The 18,429-nt window shown below is 59.0% G+C and overlaps 6 protein-coding genes across 6 annotated transcripts; 3 read left to right on the forward strand and 3 right to left on the reverse strand.

Moving 5' to 3' along the window:
- Positions 1–371: 371 nt before the first annotated feature.
- On the forward strand, positions 372–3,129 carry BXZ73DRAFT_97933 (dihydroxy-acid dehydratase; the record flags this gene model as incomplete). The annotated part of the gene is made up of 19 exons (XM_048027538.1): positions 372–394; positions 451–523; positions 579–603; positions 664–707; positions 786–813; positions 870–892; positions 947–1,026; positions 1,078–1,103; positions 1,161–1,173; positions 1,228–1,267; positions 1,319–1,327; positions 1,380–1,414; positions 1,469–1,726; positions 1,789–1,938; positions 1,990–2,062; positions 2,111–2,211; positions 2,262–2,556; positions 2,612–3,040; positions 3,100–3,129. 19 exons carry the CDS (start codon positions 372–374, stop codon positions 3,127–3,129), a joined length of 1,755 nt encoding a protein of 584 aa, XP_047881782.1.
- A 643-nt stretch (positions 3,130–3,772) lies between these two features.
- Positions 3,773–4,417, reverse strand: BXZ73DRAFT_41184 (uncharacterized protein; the record flags this gene model as incomplete). Its single annotated transcript, XM_048018727.1, has 2 exons — positions 3,773–4,259; positions 4,350–4,417. The coding sequence occupies 2 exons, from the start codon at positions 4,415–4,417 to the stop codon at positions 3,773–3,775; spliced, it is 555 nt and encodes a 184-aa protein (XP_047881783.1).
- Positions 4,418–5,345: 928 nt separating this feature from the next.
- On the forward strand, positions 5,346–6,569 carry BXZ73DRAFT_88080 (DUF124-domain-containing protein; the record flags this gene model as incomplete). Its single annotated transcript, XM_048024826.1, has 6 exons — positions 5,346–5,665; positions 5,712–5,905; positions 6,005–6,115; positions 6,183–6,288; positions 6,352–6,381; positions 6,488–6,569. 6 exons carry the CDS (start codon positions 5,346–5,348, stop codon positions 6,567–6,569), a joined length of 843 nt encoding a protein of 280 aa, XP_047881784.1.
- A 1,794-nt stretch (positions 6,570–8,363) lies between these two features.
- Positions 8,364–9,629, reverse strand: BXZ73DRAFT_97936 (NADH:flavin oxidoreductase/NADH oxidase; the record flags this gene model as incomplete). Its single annotated transcript, XM_048027539.1, has 7 exons — positions 8,364–8,426; positions 8,491–8,499; positions 8,556–8,581; positions 8,639–9,079; positions 9,129–9,162; positions 9,196–9,306; positions 9,411–9,629. The coding sequence occupies 7 exons, from the start codon at positions 9,627–9,629 to the stop codon at positions 8,364–8,366; spliced, it is 903 nt and encodes a 300-aa protein (XP_047881785.1).
- Positions 9,630–10,637: 1,008 nt separating this feature from the next.
- Positions 10,638–12,440, forward strand: BXZ73DRAFT_88071 (alpha/beta-hydrolase; the record flags this gene model as incomplete). The annotated part of the gene is made up of 6 exons (XM_048024823.1): positions 10,638–10,802; positions 10,857–11,015; positions 11,066–11,404; positions 11,462–11,973; positions 12,114–12,303; positions 12,324–12,440. The coding sequence occupies 6 exons, from the start codon at positions 10,638–10,640 to the stop codon at positions 12,438–12,440; spliced, it is 1,482 nt and encodes a 493-aa protein (XP_047881786.1).
- Positions 12,441–15,153: 2,713 nt separating this feature from the next.
- BXZ73DRAFT_88072 (heterokaryon incompatibility protein-domain-containing protein) lies at positions 15,154–15,918 on the reverse strand (the record flags this gene model as incomplete). The annotated part of the gene is made up of 1 exon (XM_048024824.1): positions 15,154–15,918. One exon carries the CDS (start codon positions 15,916–15,918, stop codon positions 15,154–15,156), a length of 765 nt encoding a protein of 254 aa, XP_047881787.1.
- Positions 15,919–18,429: the final 2,511 nt, after the last annotated feature.

Genomic DNA, 18,429 nt, shown 5'->3' on the forward strand with positions numbered 1-18,429 from the left:
GAACAAACACAGTATTATGCTTCCTTCTCCATGAAACGGCTCCAGGTTGGGCGCATCATTGCAAGCAGGTCAGGTACTGCACAGAGGTTCGTGCGGGGTCGCAGCCAATGGAACGTGCGGAATTGATAACGGGCCGAAGACGCAAACGGCCCAGAATGGCGTGACAGAGATCGATCTGACGCGAATGAGGGCCCGCATGTCGGCCCGCTCCCGCCGGGCAGGGTCAGAGGAGGAAACCGTTCGTCCGTGGTCGTCCCGCGGCGCACGCACACGTTCCTCAACCCGTGCGCGTACTCTGTTCATAAGAACTCGACGCGCCTCTTCTCCTCCCTTCCACCCTACTCTTTTCCACCTTGCCCCACGCTGCAGCCATGTCTGACGGCGACGTCCAGATGTGCGTGCAGCCCTTTCACGTTCATCGTCGTGTTCCGACCTCCACCTATCGCGCAGCCACTCCATCCCGAAGCCCGCCGAGGGCGGCGCGGTGCTCAACAAGATCTCCAGTCAGCTCACACAGGACAAGGTACGCGTCTTCTGCCCATATATATGCGCCCGTCGCTGACGCCGAGATCGCGCAGCGCCGCGGAGGCGCCCAGTCGATGAGTGCGTCCTCAATGGCTACCTCTGCATCTAGGAGGAACTGACGGAGGACGTGCGCGGCAGTGCTCGGCGCGGGCCTGGAGGTCGACGATCTGGCGAAGCCGCAGGTTCGTCCCGACTCCCCATCCCCGTCCCCTCGTCTCTGCGACGTGCGTCTGATGCGAGTCGTGCCGTAATCCGTGCAGATCGGCATCTCGCCCGTCTGGTGGGAGGGTGAGTGCTCGCTCGCTTGCTGCGTACAGGGGGTGCGGGCGCTGATGGGCGGCCAGGAAACCCGTGCAACACCCATCTGGTGCGTCGTGCAGCGTGTCCGTGGAGGGAAAGGGGGTGCTGAAGACACGCGCAGCTCGACCTTGCGAAGCATGTCAAGCAGGGGTGCACGAACGAGGGTCTTGTCGGGCTGATGTACAGCACCGTCGGTGTCAGGTGAGTGTACGGTTTGGTTTTGGATAGACAGTGATTTATTTGGTTGTCTAGTGACGGTATCACGATGGGTACCGACGGTGAGTTGCCTTGCTGAATTGTGTCCGAAGTGTGAAGAGACTGACAAAACATCTCAGCTATGTGCTACTCGTAAGGAGCTTGCAAAGATGGAGGGTACTCCAAGCTGACGTGGTAACAACAAAGGCTCCCCAGTCGAGACCTCATCGCAGATTCCATCGAACTGGTATAGCCGTTTTCCGTCTCCTTCCGTTGTGCAGACGCTCATTTCTAGTAGCTCACCATGGTCGGTGGACGCCACTGCAAATACACCCCTGAACGTGCTGACGATTAGGCAGGCACAATATCACGACGGCAATGTCTCTATCCCTGGGTAGGCCTCCAAATACTCCTTCAGAGAGCGTGCCGTGTTCATCTACCCGCACAGATGCGACAAGAACATGCCCGGCGTCTTTATGGCCGCCGTACGCCATAACCGTCCCACAATCTTCATCTACGGCGGCACGATCCAGCCGGGTGTATGGCACGACGACTGCCCTGCCATGAACGCGAAGAAGGGCGATCAGACGAACATCGGCGATGTGTACGAGTCCTACGGCGCGTACGCAACCGGCAAGATGACCGAGGAGCAACGTCTCGACCACGTCCTCCACGCATGCCCTGGTCCTGGTGCCTGCGGTGGTATGTTCACGTACGTGCTGTTCCAGGGCGCTCCATGTGGCTCTCGTGCTCATATGCCGGGTGCAGCGCCAACACCATGTCGAGTGTCCTCGAGGTCATCGGTCTCTCCCTTCCCTACTCTGCTAGTATCCCCGCGACGTACCCCGAAAAGGTCCAGGAGTGTCTCAAGGTCCCCAAGTATCTGAAGCGCCTCCTCGAGCTCGACCTCAAGCCGAGGTATGTGTCGATTGTTTGGGATCGCTTCTCTTACTGACGGAGTGAACACAGGGACATTGTCACCCGGCAGTCTTTCTTCAACGCCATGACCGTCGTGAATGCCATTGGCGGCTCAACCAACGCTGTACGCAACACCATGTCTTTATGGGCGCATACACTCACAGTCTACCAGGTCCTCCACATGCTCGCCATGGCTCGTGCCGCCGACATCGACCTTAGCATCGACGACTTCCAAATGATCAAGGATAGGACCCCATATCTCGCTGACCTCAAGTAAGTATATTCCTCGCATTGCTTGTCCTGCACACCTCATGTCCCCACAGGCCCTCCGGCAAGTACAACATGGAGGACCTGCACAAGGTCGGCGGTATCCCCGCCGTCATCAAGTACCTGCTCAAGCACACGAACCTGATCGACGGCACGCAAATGACGGTGACGGGAAAGACCCTCGCGGAGAACGTGGCGGACGCGGCCGACCTCGAGTTCGACAACCAGGACGTCGTCCGCCCGCTGAGCAACCCGATCAAGGCGACCGGTCATTTGACCATCCTCCGCGGCAACCTCGCACCCGACACCGCAGTCGCGAAGATCACCGGCAAGGAGGGTCTCCGCTTCGAGGTGCGCTCCCCTATTGTTGCCCCCGCCTCGCTTGCTAATTCCCGATTTCCCTCAGGGTGTGGCCAAATGCTTCGACTCCATCCCGCCATTCTTCACCGCGCTGGAGCGAGGCGAGATCACCGCCGGCATGGTCCTCATCTTCCGCTACCAGGGCCCCAAGGGCGGCCCAGGGATGCCCGAGATGCTCGGCCAGACCGCGGCGCTCATGGGCGCGGGCCTCGGAGGCAAGACCGCGCTCGTCACCGACGGCCGCTTCTCCGGCGCGTCGCGCGGGTTCATCATCGGCCACGTCGTCCCCGAGGCGTTCGTCGGCGGTCCGATCGCGCTCGTCGAGGACGGCGACAAGATCGTGATCGACGCCGAGACTCGCGCGATCGACTGGCTCGTGAGCGACGAGGAGATCGCTCGCCGGCGCGCGCTGTGGAAGCCCAGGGAGTACCGCATCAAGCGCGGGGTGCTGTACCGCTACGCGAGGGACGTTGCGGTGAGTTCTTCACGGTGGATCGTGTCATTGCGGCGTGATCTGACGGAGTGCGTTTGCAGCCCGCGAACTTTGGAGCATACCTCGATTGAGGTGGAGGCAGAGCTTGGGGGAGCTGGGGCTTGTGCTGTAGACATGGCTCATGGAGCGCTGAAACCAACGATGTACTCACTCTTGTATACAACCCGACATCATGCATCATGCTTGCATCACAACTTTCCAGTGCGCCTCGCGGTAGTGCTTTGGCAGATAGAGCCGGGAGCAATACGCGTCAGGGGGTGCAAGTCCCGCATGTCGATCGAAGTTCTTCTGTTCATGCAGCTGCGTTTGCCGACTCCAGCGAGTGAGATTCGCGATACAGCAGTCGGAATATGTAGAACAGTTTAATTTTTGATTCTGTATTTGATGACTGCCGAGATGTCACTTTTCCGCTCATGTATGGGAACTAGTCTCTTGACCAAAACGAACGATTTCTTCACAGACTGACAGCCATGTGATCGAGGCCTCTCAAAGAATCTATGAAAAATATGGGTATGAAAAGCAGGAAGACATTACACGGCATTACACGGCCATAGCCTAGGGATACAAAGTCCGAAACATGAGCGTCGTGAATGGCGTCGGTATCAACGGGAACTCGATCTGCAAAGACCGGAGGATCCAGGTCAGCGCACAGAGGCAAATGACCAATACGCGCACTGCACACACCATCAAACTCCAACCAGAACCCGGCGCACATCATGGCGTCTTACCGTCGCCGTTCGTCTCACCAGAATGCACATCCGGCAGCCGAGTCGGCGCCGACGAGCGGTGGTCCATCCCTGGTGGCACGAGCTCCTTCTCCCCATGCACCCTCGTCTCGCCCTCCGCCTCGACCTCCGGGACCGTCCTTGCGTGCTTGAGCGTATGTTTCCGCTTGCCGTGGTGGTGCTTCTCCCCGTCGCCATGCGCCGCCGCCCCCTCCTCGTCCTCGTCCTCCTCGACGATGAACTTCTCTCCCGGGGCCGCGACGCCGCGGAGCACGGCCGGGTCCGGCGGGAGGATGAACGCGTCCTCGTTCTTCGCCGGCTTGAGGTACTCGCGGTGCGAGCGGAAGCCGGCGGCCTTGGCCGCGCGCGAGCGGCGGTGCCGCTTGTAGAGCCAGACGATGATCCCAATTATCCAGGCGACGCCGACGAGCCCACCGGAGATGGCGCCGGAGAGGATTGGCGTCAGCGCACGTTGGCTGCGGGGTTGGGTGGGCGAAAAAAGGAGGGAAGACGAGGGCAGGGTTTCAGTCGGGCGGGTGTGTGCGGGTGGGTGAGGAGAGACGTACCCGTGGAGTGCGATCTCTGCGGACTGTGAGGACGTGAGTGCATCGATTATTGACGTTGCGGGAGGCATGGGGAGGATGGGGTGGTCCTGGTGGACGGGAGCGGAGGAGGGTTGTCGGCGGACTGGAGCTCAAACGCTTGTGGCGGGAGTTTTCGGTACGGCAGTGACGTCAGGCCGCAGCAGCATACGCCAGGTCCGCGGCCAGAAGGGAAGGCTAGAAGCCGGAGGAAGAGGGCAGGAGGCGGAGGCGACGGAGGATGAGGAACAGTTGCGGCCTTGAGGAGGATGGAAGCCCCCAGGTCGGAGGACATGACATAGGAGACCACCGCGGGCAACGTCGTCGAGCGCTCGAAAGAGCGTCTAGTTTATCTAATCTACTGTGCAGACTTAGATAATAGATCTTGCATGCTGGCACGAGTTGCAATATTTGAACTTCGAACTTCTTTCCTTCCTCTCGTGAGCTCCTCGAAATCCTTTCGATCGACGTCTTGAGTGTGGTTTGTTGACGTTAAGGTGATACTGACGGCACCGCGCGATTCGGACGATTGCCCGAAAGAGGTTTGTCAGCACACAGCAGCACCCGCCTCAGAGTTCAGGTGCTCCAAAAGCGCATTCTGAAAGGACAAGCAGCCTTGAGTTGAATTCGCTGATGACTGTGAGGACTCGGGCTTTGCGGCTGCCTACGCCTCAGTACTGCCACGCATCTATCACCGACCGGATCATGGATACTCATCATACCCTGCACAACTCACAGCGCCTCGCTCCGTAACCCGTTCAGTTTCTCTGATGGGCGCATTGAGCGCCCTGCCGCTCATCGCCTCCTCCACTCGGCGACGTTCAGTGTGCGCTCTAGCCGCGAGCGACGTACAGCATCCGGCGCTTGCCCATCAGGGGCTCATGTCGCACAACACTACTTAAACAAGCAAGCCCACTGCTCGATTGTTATCACCCTCGCCATCCCATCTCCCACCAACAGCACATTTTCTCGCCGTTCATCATGTCTTACCAGCCTGGATACCCTGGTCAGCACGGTCACCACCAACCTTCTATGCCCCCCATGCCCTCACCGAGCTCGCGCCCTGTTGTTTCGCCTGCCCCGCCTGCCAGCCACGGGACCACCAGTGGCCCTTTGACGGGCAACGTCGAGGGGGCGTCATACAAGATCGACCACCGGGACAGCAACAGCATGCTCTACCTCCGCCTCCAGCCTGGGTACGAGATCAAGGGCAAACCCGGGAGCATGGTCGCCATGGATGCATCCGTGCAGATCAAGGGCAACTTCAAATTCAGCTTCAAGAAGGTCTTACTGGGGGCGATGTGCGTATACACTGTGCCGGATCTGGAGACGACCGAGACTGACGAGCACGGCTGCGCAGATGTCTGAGTCGACGTTCACCGGCCCGGGCGAGGTCATGCTCGCGCCTGAGACCTGGGGCGACATCGTCCCCATCCACCTCGACGGCCAGACTCCATGGATGATCGGCAAGGATGCGTTCCTCGCCTGCACCAGCGGCGTCGCGCGCACCACCAAGAGCCAAGGCTTTGGCAAGGCTCTCTGTGCGTACCCTACCCCGTTTTGTTGGAGCGCTGTCCGAGCTAACCTCGCTTATTCTCCCCTCGTTCCCGCCCTACTGCTGCGTTTATCGGCACGTCCAGTCTCCGGAGAGGGCCTATTTGTTTACCACGCCACCGGCCAGGGCGTGATGTGGGTGCAGAGCCTGGGTGCCGTCACGTCGCGCACGCTCCAGCCAGGCGAGCAGTGGATTGGTGCGTCATCGGCATTGCATTGCCTCCTTACTTTCGCACTGGAAATGGCTGATGTGCGGCGTTACAGTCGACAACGGCCATCTCGTCGCTTGGACGGCGCAGTACAAGGTTGAGCGCATCGGCGCCGGGGGCTTCCTCTCGAGCTCGCATACGGACGAGGGGCTTGTGTGCCGGTGCGTCCCACCACGTTCGTTTCCCCCGTGAGGGAAGTGTGCTATTCGAGGTCCCCGATACAGATTCACTGGGCCCGGAACGGTGTACATCCAGTCAGGAACCCTGAAGTCCTGGGGAGTGGATCGCGGCTCAGGTCCCTCAGACGCGCCAGCAGTGAAATTTTTGATTTATGCCTGGATTGTATTCTATGTATGTCAGATTCGCTCTTGCAAAAATCCTCGAATCTGTATGTCTGGATGATACCGTATACGGGATTCGAACATCGGACTCGATCACATGACCGCGCGCGGCCTCTCCTGATGCTATTCCGTGGCTAATTGCTTTCTTCTACTTGTCACTCGGTCCTTTTGCCATGTCCTTTCCACAACCACCACGGTTTCTCGCGAGCTGTTGAAGTACTCGCGCGCGCGCAATGCGGGTCCCAGCACGGCAGGAAACGGCGAATGGCAGACCTTCAGCACCCCGACCATACGCCTGACGATTGAAGCCACCAAGCACCCGACGGCCGTCTCCACTCTTTCAGAGTCAAAATTATATGGATATGCCCTCTCGGACGAGACGCGATGGACGTAGATCAGCAAGAGATCGTATTTGTGCGTACCCTAGATTACTGCTCCTTGCTTTGTCTGCTGAATGCACCTTGCAGGAAGACTTGGACTTTGTCGTGTACTCATCCGTGCCCGATCTGCAGGCGCCCTTACACCACCCCTCAAAGCGGTCTACGAAGGTCCTATGGTCGGCTTCCGTTATCAGCATCCCAGTCCACGCGACGTCTCTTTCGGACAAGCTCCAGTGAGGACCCACGCCTATTGTTCTGACTATATGCGTTGCTAAACTCGTCCTGAACAGCAATATCGCAGGTTTCAGATCACTTTTCAAGACGAGGGAGCCGCGAGCGCTTTTTTGAACTCCATTCGCTTCATATGCGTCTGCGTCCCGAACCCCACTACTCAGCGTCCCCCACCGGCGGTCAAGGGCCGGAAGAGGCCTCTCGACTCTGGCCAAAGCTCGGATAACGCGCATACAGCCACTCAAAAGCCCGCTTCTGCTTCTTCTCAGACCCCAGCGCCCCCATTGGTGCAACCGGTCTCAAATGCGCCTCAAAGTGCGCGGCGACGCGTCCCTGCTCCTACTCCTTCGTTCTCGCTGCGTCCGGCCACGACCATGACAACGCCGTCTGCGTGGGAGATTCCGAAACGCCGGCTTTCTTGGGACGACTTGCCTTCTATCAAGGGACTGGAACAGCGGCAAGCCAACGACTCCAATGCGCACAGCTCCGGATCTCGCCCCTCATCTGCTGTCGCCGACTACCCGTCTTCTGACTTGCCCCCCTCGGACCCGATCCCGACGCCCGCTCTGTCTCGCCAGCCTTCCGCGTCTAGATTCTTCGACACCGTCCTCGGAGGCTCGCAAGATCCAGTTCCTCCCCAGAAGTCCTCATCGTCTAACAAAAGCTCTTCCAGCGCCGGCGCCGGCTCTAGTACCCCACTCCCGTCTTCGTCTCCCCAGCCTGTCTGGCCATCCAGTGACTCGCCGCGACGCATGCCCCCTCCGCCTGTCCCACCTCAGAGTCAAGCAGCACGATCCGGATTTCCTTCTGCTCCTCCAGCATTGTCGCTGCCTAGTCCTGACCCAACTCCGCCTGCCAAATCGTTAGCTATGAATGCGACCGGCGCTGGATCGTGTTCCGGCTTGGTACCGCCGTCTACTCAACCTTCTTCGACGTCGACTACGCTCCGCTCCGATGTGCTTGATACGCTGAAGGAGGGCGCGGGTGTATACGACCTTCCGCGTGAGGACCTCGAGGTGCTGGTTTCGCAAGTGGTGCGCGAAGAGGGATTTATGGAGCTGGTAAGCAAGGCGCTTCATTGCGGGAATTCAGCGTTGATCGTGTTTCATGGTCGCCTAGTTGCGGAACTTGGATGCCCTCTGGAGGGTGAAGCAACTGGTGGAACTTTGACCAGGCAGGGATCCTGGCGGGGCACTCGCGAGCTGTATCTGGGAACAATTGAACATTGTCTAGTTGAGCACGTCTACAATACGATAGTCCACGGCAAGCTGCTACGAGCGACGTCTACGCCTTCTGGGATGCGAGGAACTGCTCCGAGAAGGGGTACGTGGTGTATCCCTCGACGGCCTTCGCAGCATAGTAAGTAGCGTAGTCGGGGGCGTTGCCGGAATATCATTCTGCAGAGAAACACCAGGTCGGGCTGCAAACCTCGAGGTCAGAACTATCACCGCACGCGCACCCACGAGGGAGACTGACCGTCGACAGGAAAAGCTGCCCGAACCCTATGATCTGCCCGGTATCTTCCGCCTTCTTCAGCCCTGTCTCCCGCGTCTACGAACCCGTCGAGACCAGCGGCCGTGGCTTCCACAGGTCGTGGATGAAGTCTTCCCGCTTGGGGTCCTCGGGCGGGTCGCCGCCGAGCGCGTTCTCGCTCACGAAGTGCACGAAGGCGAGGTCCGAGTGGCGCTTCTTGAGCTCCTCGACGAAGTACGTGAACTGCGGGACCGGGTCGTCCATCCGCATGTCCTGGTACCGCGTCCACGGGTTGAGCCGCAGCGCGGTCTTGGACGCCCCGATCGCGCCGGCGACGACCTCGAGTGGGAAACGCGCGCGGTTCTCGACAGAACCGCCGTACGCGTCCGTGTGCTTGTTCGTGACGTCCTGCATGAATTGGTCGATGAGGTAGCCGTTGGCGCTGTGGATCTCGACGCCGTCGAAGCCTGCGAGGTCGACGGCGTTCTTGGCGGCCTCGCCGAACCAGGAGACGTACTCCTTTATCTCTACGCAGGAGGGGTTAGAATACGATGAGCTGGGGAGTGGCGAACGTACCGTGTATGGTGAGAGGACGGGGCGTGTGGCCCGGCTAGTCGGAAAGCGGGATGTCCGAGGCGGAGACGAAGGGGTAGTCCGGGAACTCTTTGTTGAACAGAGCCGGACGCGCGGTGCGGCCGAGGGCCCAGAGCTGGATGTAGATGAAGCAGCCCTTCGCGTGCACCGCGTCGACGATCTGTGCAGCGAGGTCAGTCGAGTCAACGGTCGACAGGGTGAGGGTCGGTGGGCACGCATCTTCTTCTACTCCGCGATCTGCGTGGCGGTGTAGATCCCGGGGACGTTGGGCATCCCGCCCGCCTTGTCTTGGACGAAGACGGCCTCGGTGATGATGAGCGTGCGGGGCACGCATGCGCGCTGGGTGTAGTACTCGATCATCATGTCGGTGAGCGGGACGTGGTCGTCGTCGCTGCGATAGCGCGTCATGGGGGCCATGACTACGCGGTGGGCGAGCTGCATGTCGCCGACTTTAATGGGGGTGGATAGCTTGGGGGTAGACATCGTTGGGAAATGAGGTGCGGCGCAACTGAGAGCAGAGGTGAGGATGCAGTGGTGCTGGACTAAAGGCAGACAGAGCAGGCTTTTATACCAAGTGAGGTCGGAGACTCCGTCTCAACGCGACGCGTCAGCTTCGATGGCTTTCGCGCGAAACTTCCAACGGTTGTGTTCCTTGAGCGACCCCCACTCTGGGCATGTGTCAGCATTGGATTTTGACGGCAGAGAGGGACGGAGGTTCTTGTGGTGCTTGGGGGTCGAAACACCGCCTTTGCGCACATCAAAAACCCGCTTTCTTACGTGTGGCAGATGGTCATTGATACCTGGAGAGGTTAAAAAGCCGAGGGGAACGACCTTTGACGTGATATGTGAGCAGTGCTTCAGGTAGTCGACTCATTGAGATATCTTCTGACACCTGCTCTACGCACACCACTGGCATACTGTGTGCGGAGTCACTGTGCATTGCGATAGTCAGGCGGAGAAGGTACATACCAAGTTTGCCGAAAGATGTGTAGGACTTCTTCTTCACGTTCGGCGCACCCTCAGGGCCGTTCATGCACATGTTCACGTTGCTCAGTGACGGAGTTAGCGGAAGAGGAATAAGCGCCAAAGACTGCTACCAACCCAGTACTTGGCGCTTATGCAGATTTGATTGCTGACTCATTCATCCACAGCTCAGCTTAGTCCTCATCGTCTCTAATTTCCCTCCCACTTCCCCTTCGCACGCGTGAGGACTACAGAGAGCAGGAAGAAACATGGGTATATCAGTACGTTCGTTTATCAGTTCCGTTCCTGGAGGATGGTGGCGGTAAAGAGTCACCGAACACGGGTGTACGGTTCACGCTTACTCCTGGTGTTATCGCTCTCTGCTTATCATTCACTTCACATGGATCAAGTACATATATGGCTGTTGGAGCACTGGGATCTGCTTGCTTCCCTTCTCCTGCTGTCGTCCCGCGAGCTCACGCGCATCGTAGCGGTATGGAGAAGTTATACGGGGACAACACAGTTCTCATGCCGTCTTCTGAGCCAAGTCGACCACGAACTCGCGGCCGAGTTCCGTCTGCGCTGTTGGCATTGCTTTTTGGCGCCGTCGTCTATCTCAACATCGGGCTTGTCACAGACGAAAAGAACGTCAACACTTCCTTGGCACATCAATCCGAATTCAACTGGAACAAAGTCAGCTACTTCCTGCTCTCTGTTTCCTTATGTGCTAACTCCTCATGCGAACAGGTCGAACCCACGCACGACCTCCAATGGGTGCCCTGCTACTCGGACCAGCAGTGCGCGCGTCTTCTGCTTCCTCTCGATCATGACATCCCCGACGGACCGACGACCGCCATCGCCATCCGCATGATCCCCGCCACGGACAAGGAGAACTACAGAGGGACTGTCTTTCTCAACCCCGGCGGGCCCGGAGGCTCCGGCATCGCCTCATCGAGCGTTCCGGGAAGGACATTTCTCGCGTCTTGGGCCCGGCGTACGATGTGCTCTCGTTCGACCCTCGCGGCATCGGTTACACGACCCCTCTCGCAAGCTGCTTCGACTCCAAGTCGCAGCGTGATATCTGGAAGACGCAAGAGGGCCACATGCTTCTCAACTTCACCGATGCATCACTCGCGACCTACCGTTCCCGCGCGGAAGCGCTCGGACAGCGTTGTGCTGTGAAGCTCGGCGGCGAGTGGGGCATTGGACGGTTCGCAGGCACGGCGTACGTCGCGCGCGACATGCTCGAGATGACTAAGATTCTCGGGCAGGAACAGTTGCAATACTGGGGCTTCGTGCGTGCGTTTTGGTAGTGGAGTTAGCACCTAACTCACGGATTTCACCTCCGACAGAGCTACGGCACCGCGCTGGGACAGTACTTTGCGGCGATGTACCCGGAGAACGTGAAGCGGATCATCCTCGATGGCGTGATCGACGGCCACAGCTACCGCCGCGCGCGCTACGAGACCGACATCGAAGACGTCCAGAACGTCGCAGACACCTTCTTCGCCTTCTGCCACGCCGCGGGCGCGGACAAGTGCGTGCTCTACGAGAGCACGCCCGCCAAGATTCGCGACCGGTTCTATGCCATCCTGGACGCCGTGACCGCCTCGCCTGTCGCCATCCCCCTCGCGGAACCGCCGCTCGTCGTCACGCGCAAAGCACTCGCCGAGCAGCTGTTCGAGGCGACCTACCGCCCGATCTACACCTTCCCCGTCGTCGCCGCGACCTACCACGCGCTCGAGACCGGAAACGCCACCGCGCTCCGCGCCCTCGCGCCCTCGATCGTCTCCCCGACCGCGTGCGCGTGCGCAGAGGCGGGCCCGCACGCGGCGGTGGCGAACGAGGCGCGCTGGGCGGTGGAGTGCGCGGACGGGACGCGTACGCGTACAACGCGACCGCGTTCGCGCGCGTCTGGGACGCCCTCGTGAGACCTCGCCGCTGCTCGCGCCCGTGTGGGGCACGTCGTGGGTCCATTGCGCGGCGTGGCCGCTGCGCGCGAAGGAGGCTGACGGCGCCGGTCGCGGCGGAGCGCACGGCGCACCCACTGCTGCTGCTGTCGAACAGGTTCGACCCGGTCACGCCGCTCGCGCAGGCGAGGAGGACGGGGCGCGGTTGGGGGCGCGGGGCTGTTGGTGCAGGAGAGCGCGGGCACTGTTCGACGAGCAGCCCGTCGGTGTGCACGGCGAAGGTGGTGAGGCGGTATTTGACGAGGGGGTGCTGCCGGAGGAAGGGGCGACGTGCGAGGTGGATGTGCTTCCATTCGTGGGAGAACGAGATGGAGGAACGAACGGATTCTCGGAGGAAGACAGAGAGTTGGCCGAGGCGTGAGGAGGTTATCGGAAAGCATGAACACGTACGAGTTTAGGGGTCTGTGAGCTGACACAGAGGACTGTAGTGGTGCAGTGTGTTCCACAAGCACTCGGCGATGTGACGATGCACAGGTGTCAATTAGTAGCACCGGTATACGTGGCCGCGACTTCAATCGCTCACTTGCTTGAAGTTCTGTGCGGCTGCCGCGACAACACAGACGACAGTTCCAGTCGATTATCCGTACGCTTTGTCATACCAGACAGCCTGGCACGTCACCGCGAACGCGCTCGGCGGAGGCTCGTCCAAGGATCCGAGGTTGTACTTCATCTACCAATTTTCTGGACGCCGTAGTCACTAATCTCCGCAGGCACATACACACGGGAGATGGCGTTGAGCCTGGCGTAGCAGAAGGAGCAGACATGGAGGACAGATGTTCCTGCCGATGGTGAGTCTCATTGAGACCGTATGCGCGGAGAGGAAATCTGACGCCAATATTTGGAGCCTGATCACTTGGTGTTCCGTTCCAGCCAACGACCCGACTACTGAGAAAAGGGATACGCCACGTACCCCTTCTTGATGCAGTTCCTCGCGTTACGGACGCCGTAAGAAGCGCTCTAGTCGTCACTTGTTCGTGAGAATGGCATATAAATACATGGTCATGGCTAGTGTTCTACGGGCGGAGCACGTATTACAAGGAGCGTCATCACCACCACCATAAACACCATCATCGCCGCCATCATCCAATCAAACGGTCTCATACCAGCGGAACTATTCTGAACGGGTTGCATGTCTGGGTTGGTCGGCACTGCAGGCTGGTTTACGGGGGATGCGGCGGGAGTTTCTTGAGCAGGTCGGGGGGTTGTGGACTTATTGGAGTCACCTGATATACTCAGCTTTAAACGATGGGCAGCGCGGAGGTACTTGATCCCATACTCACCACGACTTGCAGCATCATTGGCAGTGCGCCGCTTCTTGAGCTCGTCACCAATCTTCGGCGGTGGTGGCATACTCGCTACGGGCAGCGTGAGTCTGTGACCCGGAGGTGGAAGGGGACCTTCCGGCTCGGTCGACGAGACCGTTCTACGTAGGGACGTAAAAATTAGGTATGTCCAACAACACGAGAGTTCAGACGTTCATACCTAGCCTCTCCCGTATTTGGGCTGGCCCTCGTGTTAGGCATTCGAGCACTTGATCCACCGAAGGGTTCGGGCGAGTCGGCAACGGGAAGCAGCGGCTTGCCATCGTTCGACGCTACTGGACTATGAGCTTCGACGCTTACTTGGAGAGCGAACCGGAGACTTACGAAACCATGTAGCCACCGACGGCTGGGGTGAAGATGAAGATGATGACGCAGCGGTGTGCTTGTGTTCCCGCTTCGGCTCAGGCGGTTGTTGACTCCCTGAGGGCTGTGCCATCATGGCTTCTGACGCCCACGTGTGCGAGCGGCCGCTTCTGAGCTTCGAGATTCGAGTCGAGGGCTCGCACGTCTCGTCGTGCTGGGGGACCACAGTGTGGGCTCGATTCAGAGTAGGTCTTTCCGAAGCAAGCGAGGACGAGGCCGCCGGCCGCCCGGGCGAGAAGTCCCCCGCGGGCCTCGTCTGCTGGAACGCCGACTCGTCAGACCGGGGCCGGACGAGCTTGAGGTCGACGACGAAGCGCTCCGTCTGCGGGACATGCCTGACCCGGATGCTGATGCGCTCGATCCTGCGCCGGGTCAGGGGCTTGAACGTGCGGTGCGCGACGCCGTCCTTGATGTCCCACGAGTAGACGTGGTAGCTGTAGCAGTTCGAGTTTGTGCGCGAGCCGGCATCGCGGCAGTCTGCGGCGGTGTCCCACGACCAGTACTGCGGCGGGGATACTGAGTCGATGCTGTTGGAGCGGGGAAGGATGCGGTACCAGTGACCCGCGCAGTCGCAGCGGGTGAGCTCGATGGTGAGCTCTTCCGACCTCGACGCGACGTCGGAGATCGTGGCCGTTTGAGCGCGGGGTTGGCTGACGGTGAAGCCCTGCTTGGTGAGAACCTCCGAGCACCATTTGGTCAGCTCGAACCCGGGATCGTCCGAGCCTTTTCGTGCAAGCGTCTGGAGGAGGAAAGTGGACTCGGGGCTGTCTTGGTCGTGGTGACCAGCGGAGAGGAGATGGTGGATGTAGATTGACTCGACCTTAGCGTTATCGCGGAACTCCTTGAGGCGTTCTAGAGGAAGCGTTGCCAGGCGGAAGTAGCCCGCCATGTTGTCAAGCGCGGCCTTGGTAGGATTCCGAGCGTCGATTTGCAACCTGCCAGCGGTGGACGCGCCGAGTCCTACGAACATCTCCGTGCTCTCGCTCGGTCGCGCTTCGCCATACGAGCGGAGAACTAAGCATACAACTTGAGGGTTGCGCTGTTCGAAGCGATCAGGGTGATCCTGGCTTTCGTCTCTCGGGGGTAAAGGCACTTGGCAGGTGAGGATGGCGAGACAATGCTGGGCCCCTGAGCGATCATAGCAGGGTATCAGAGGGAGTTTGACGTAGATTCCGTTCGCAGTCACTGTAAAGCGAGCGTAGGGGATGTTGGACCAGCCGAGAGTGCAGGTGAGCGTGTCGGAGGTGATGTTGGTGGTTTCGTGGCATTTCGCGAAGTCGTTGGGAGATTGAGCGAGAAGGAAGGACTGAGGACTATGTTTGAGAGATACACTTTTGGAGGGGGCGCATGAATAGGGCCTGTCGAGCGTGAGCTCCTTGTCGTATTGGTTCAGGCCCCAAGCCAGGATGCTCTGATCGGGTATCTTCGCGAGGATGGCCTCTTGGAGGCGGATAAAGGCGTATTCGCGTTCGCCGTAGAGGGGGGGAGATGGACGTCAAAGATTCCAACCAAGCAGTACGCTTTGTCCTCCTCGCGTGTCGTCTTCCGGGATGCCGCCCACGACATGCGTTGAGCGACACAGACGTCGGAAATCTGGCGCTCCTTCCGGAGGACGGCGCGGTCTATGTTGGTGATCGACTGGATTTCGTCCGAGAGGTCGTAGCGCGATCCGATCATCTGCCATTCGCTGTCAAAGAAGAGGACTACTGGGGGCGCAATGAGTTCTTGCAGCGTCCACCCGCGTTCGAACCATTCGCTATCGTGGAACTTGGTCTTGGCGTGGTCGACGTCGTAGAGATAGGCGTAGCAGACTTGCGCGAGGCTGTACCATCGATACATGGAGTTGATCGCCTCCGAAAGCTCGGAGCTGCTTGACTTGTTGATGCAGCAGGTGTCGATCCAGATGAAGGAGATGCCGTGACGTTTGGCAACCTCACAAGAGCGTCGTACTTTCGAAGGAAGTTTCTTCAAGATGGGTTTGTTGCCCTGCTTTGTGCGAATGCGGATGTAGTCGTCATAGGTGAGTTCTGGCCCGTAGGATGTGTCGTTGTCGCTCGTCTTCCTGGCCCAAACGTGAGAGAGGATGGCATACTTGACTTCAGTCGGGTCTGTGAATTCGGACATGAGCCCGGTGTCGGTGGCAAGGAGGCGCATATTGTCGCGCTAGTGAGCTGAAAAAGGGTATGTCGTCAGAGAAGAAGGGGATTCCGTCTGTTACGACGAGCGAGACACGTACGGGGGCCAGGGTAGGGTGAAAGGAGCGGGCCAGGCCACGAGCGCGGGAGAAGCGTTTTAATTTCAGCTCTTTATACATAGGACGGCCACCACAATCAATGTTCGTTGTCAGCGAAGCAGAACAGGGGCCTCTCTGAACGCGCGGCGTACTGGGAACCATCTATGAGAACAATCCTTACGGATAGTGGCGGACGCCTGAAACCGTAGATCGGCAGCGCGTGCTTGACGAATCCGCGCTGCTCGGCCAGCGCCCATGCCTTGAACCAGTGCAAGTGATGGAGGGGCGAGTGGGGGGCAGCAGCGGAGGCAGGGAAGCACTGAGAAACGGCGGATGGGATGGTGGCACAACACCTACTCACGGGCGCGTGCCACACGCGGCGATAGCGTGAGGCGCAGACGCGCGGGTGTCAGATGCGTCTCAGATCTCAGCCACCGAGCCCTGTGCGCTGGGTCTGAACCGATACTAACCCCAGCGCCTACACGAACGTCTGGCGCATTTCGACAGGGAAACCTGTCCCCAAATTCCAAATAGTATATCCTCGGACTCGGCCCTCCACATGCCGCCCGCGTCTCCGCCCGCGCAGATCGCCGACTTGTCCGGATCCAATAGAGTTTGAGTTGGCCTCATTCCGCCCGAGTGCCCGCATGGCCCGAGCCTCCTTCGAGATCGCCGAAATCCCATCTCCGCGGGCCGGAGACGTATTCCCGAAGCTACCCGGGAAGTAGGAGAGGCTGAGGGAAGGAGCGGGAGGCTAGAGGACGCGGAGGGAAGAGAAACGCGGTGCGCGATGCGATACGGCTGAGCGAACAGCTACTACACCCCCAGGCGGCGCGCCGCCGGAAACAACGTGTAAGAATGCGGGCGGGGAATTCCTCGCACGAAACGTGGATTCAAGCTGTCGGGCCGCAACGCAGTTTCCAGGGAGGGGATGGCTGGAAGTCGGGTGTTCGACAGGTGGTAAACAGCTGGTTGATACGTGGATTCCACCTGACAGATCTGCCCCCGATAAAGGTACCCGACACCGCGCAGGCCCTTTGTTTTGAGAGTCACAATGAATAAAATAGTGACCAGTGTGACATATGTTTGTCAGCCACCGTGTCGGTTGCATTCGGCATCACGCGGGAGCTACGAAACTGGTCCGCGCACTAGCAATTACTCGAAGAACAAATGCATTAGACCTCTATCGAAGACAGCAGTGAAGGAACGACTACAGGAGGGGGTTCTATACTAAGATCACCCAGGTCGTCGAGCCGCTCAGTGGCATTGTTGTCAGTGGGCTGAGGATGATGGATGCCAGAAGCAGGTCACGAAGCCGCTCAGACCTCGCACAACTGCGGTGTCCTTGACAGCAAAAGGGGAGTAGACATGTGTGATTGCACAGTGGACATTACATACCGGGGTGGTGCCGACGTAACCCGATAACTCTCGGCACTGACATGTCCTCCGGTCGATAATGGGGACTTCAAGCTGCTGTCCTTCTTCTTTGGTAGCCTGTTCATGTGACGTTCTATCAGGTAAGGCACATGAGCAAAATTTGGGCTTACATGTCTGTGAAACAGCCCTTAGGAGGAAGCAGCTGTGGTGCAAGATCGGAGGTGGCGGTAGAAACAGCGAGGAGGGATTGAAGACGAACAAGAGCCGCGCAGCGCGCTGCTGGCAGCTGCGGCCCAAAGGTCTGTGCGTGGGAACAACCTTCCACAGATGGGGTTCGACCGTCTCATGCCGTCAAACTCGCCGTTGGCGTTTCCTAAGTCCTCAGTTACCGGCTTCCTGATTGTGGGAAAATAAATGAGTGTGAACAAATTTTGTGCACACCTCGTGCGGCGCGTTATTGCTCATATAGGAGGACAATATCGAGGACTCTCATGCAGAATGAAGTACGGTGAGATTCTCTGTGTCACTGTACTCGAGCGTGACACACTGGACCCAGGTTTGGCTGGGCGCCTAGCCGTTCCAAGGATCTCCGCGGCCACTCGTCGATTCAGTCATGTGTACGTAATTGTACTGGAAAACGGGCTGACGAGCAGCATGAAAACAGAGGGCATGATGGCCTCTGGCAGCAAGCAGAGCGACAGGTGGATTTCTGCTTGATGAAATGTGGAATCAACGTTGCGGCCCCACGTCAGGAAAAATGGGGCTAGCTATGTGCGTCTACAGAGGCTACAGAGATGCGGTAGCGCCGTAGACAACCCCCCGTGTTGGTTGCCGCGAGTCGCGTGCAGCTGCGCCTCCGTACCGACTCATAGCCGCCCACCACTTCTCTGTAGGTGCTCGGTAGCGGGGCCGTAGATACACCGTAGAGATGACGTAGCGACGCATATCACACATTGTTACTCATATCTATCATCGAGCACGATAGAGCGGGGGTCGAGTATGAATTGTACGCATATATCATATCCAGCACAAGCTCAACGAAGTCTATGAAGTAA

The sequence above is a fragment of the Epithele typhae genome, assembly GCF_022376455.1.
Source record: "Epithele typhae strain CBS 203.58 chromosome Unknown BXZ73scaffold_5, whole genome shotgun sequence".
NCBI lineage: Eukaryota > Fungi > Basidiomycota > Agaricomycetes > Polyporales > Epitheliaceae > Epithele > Epithele typhae.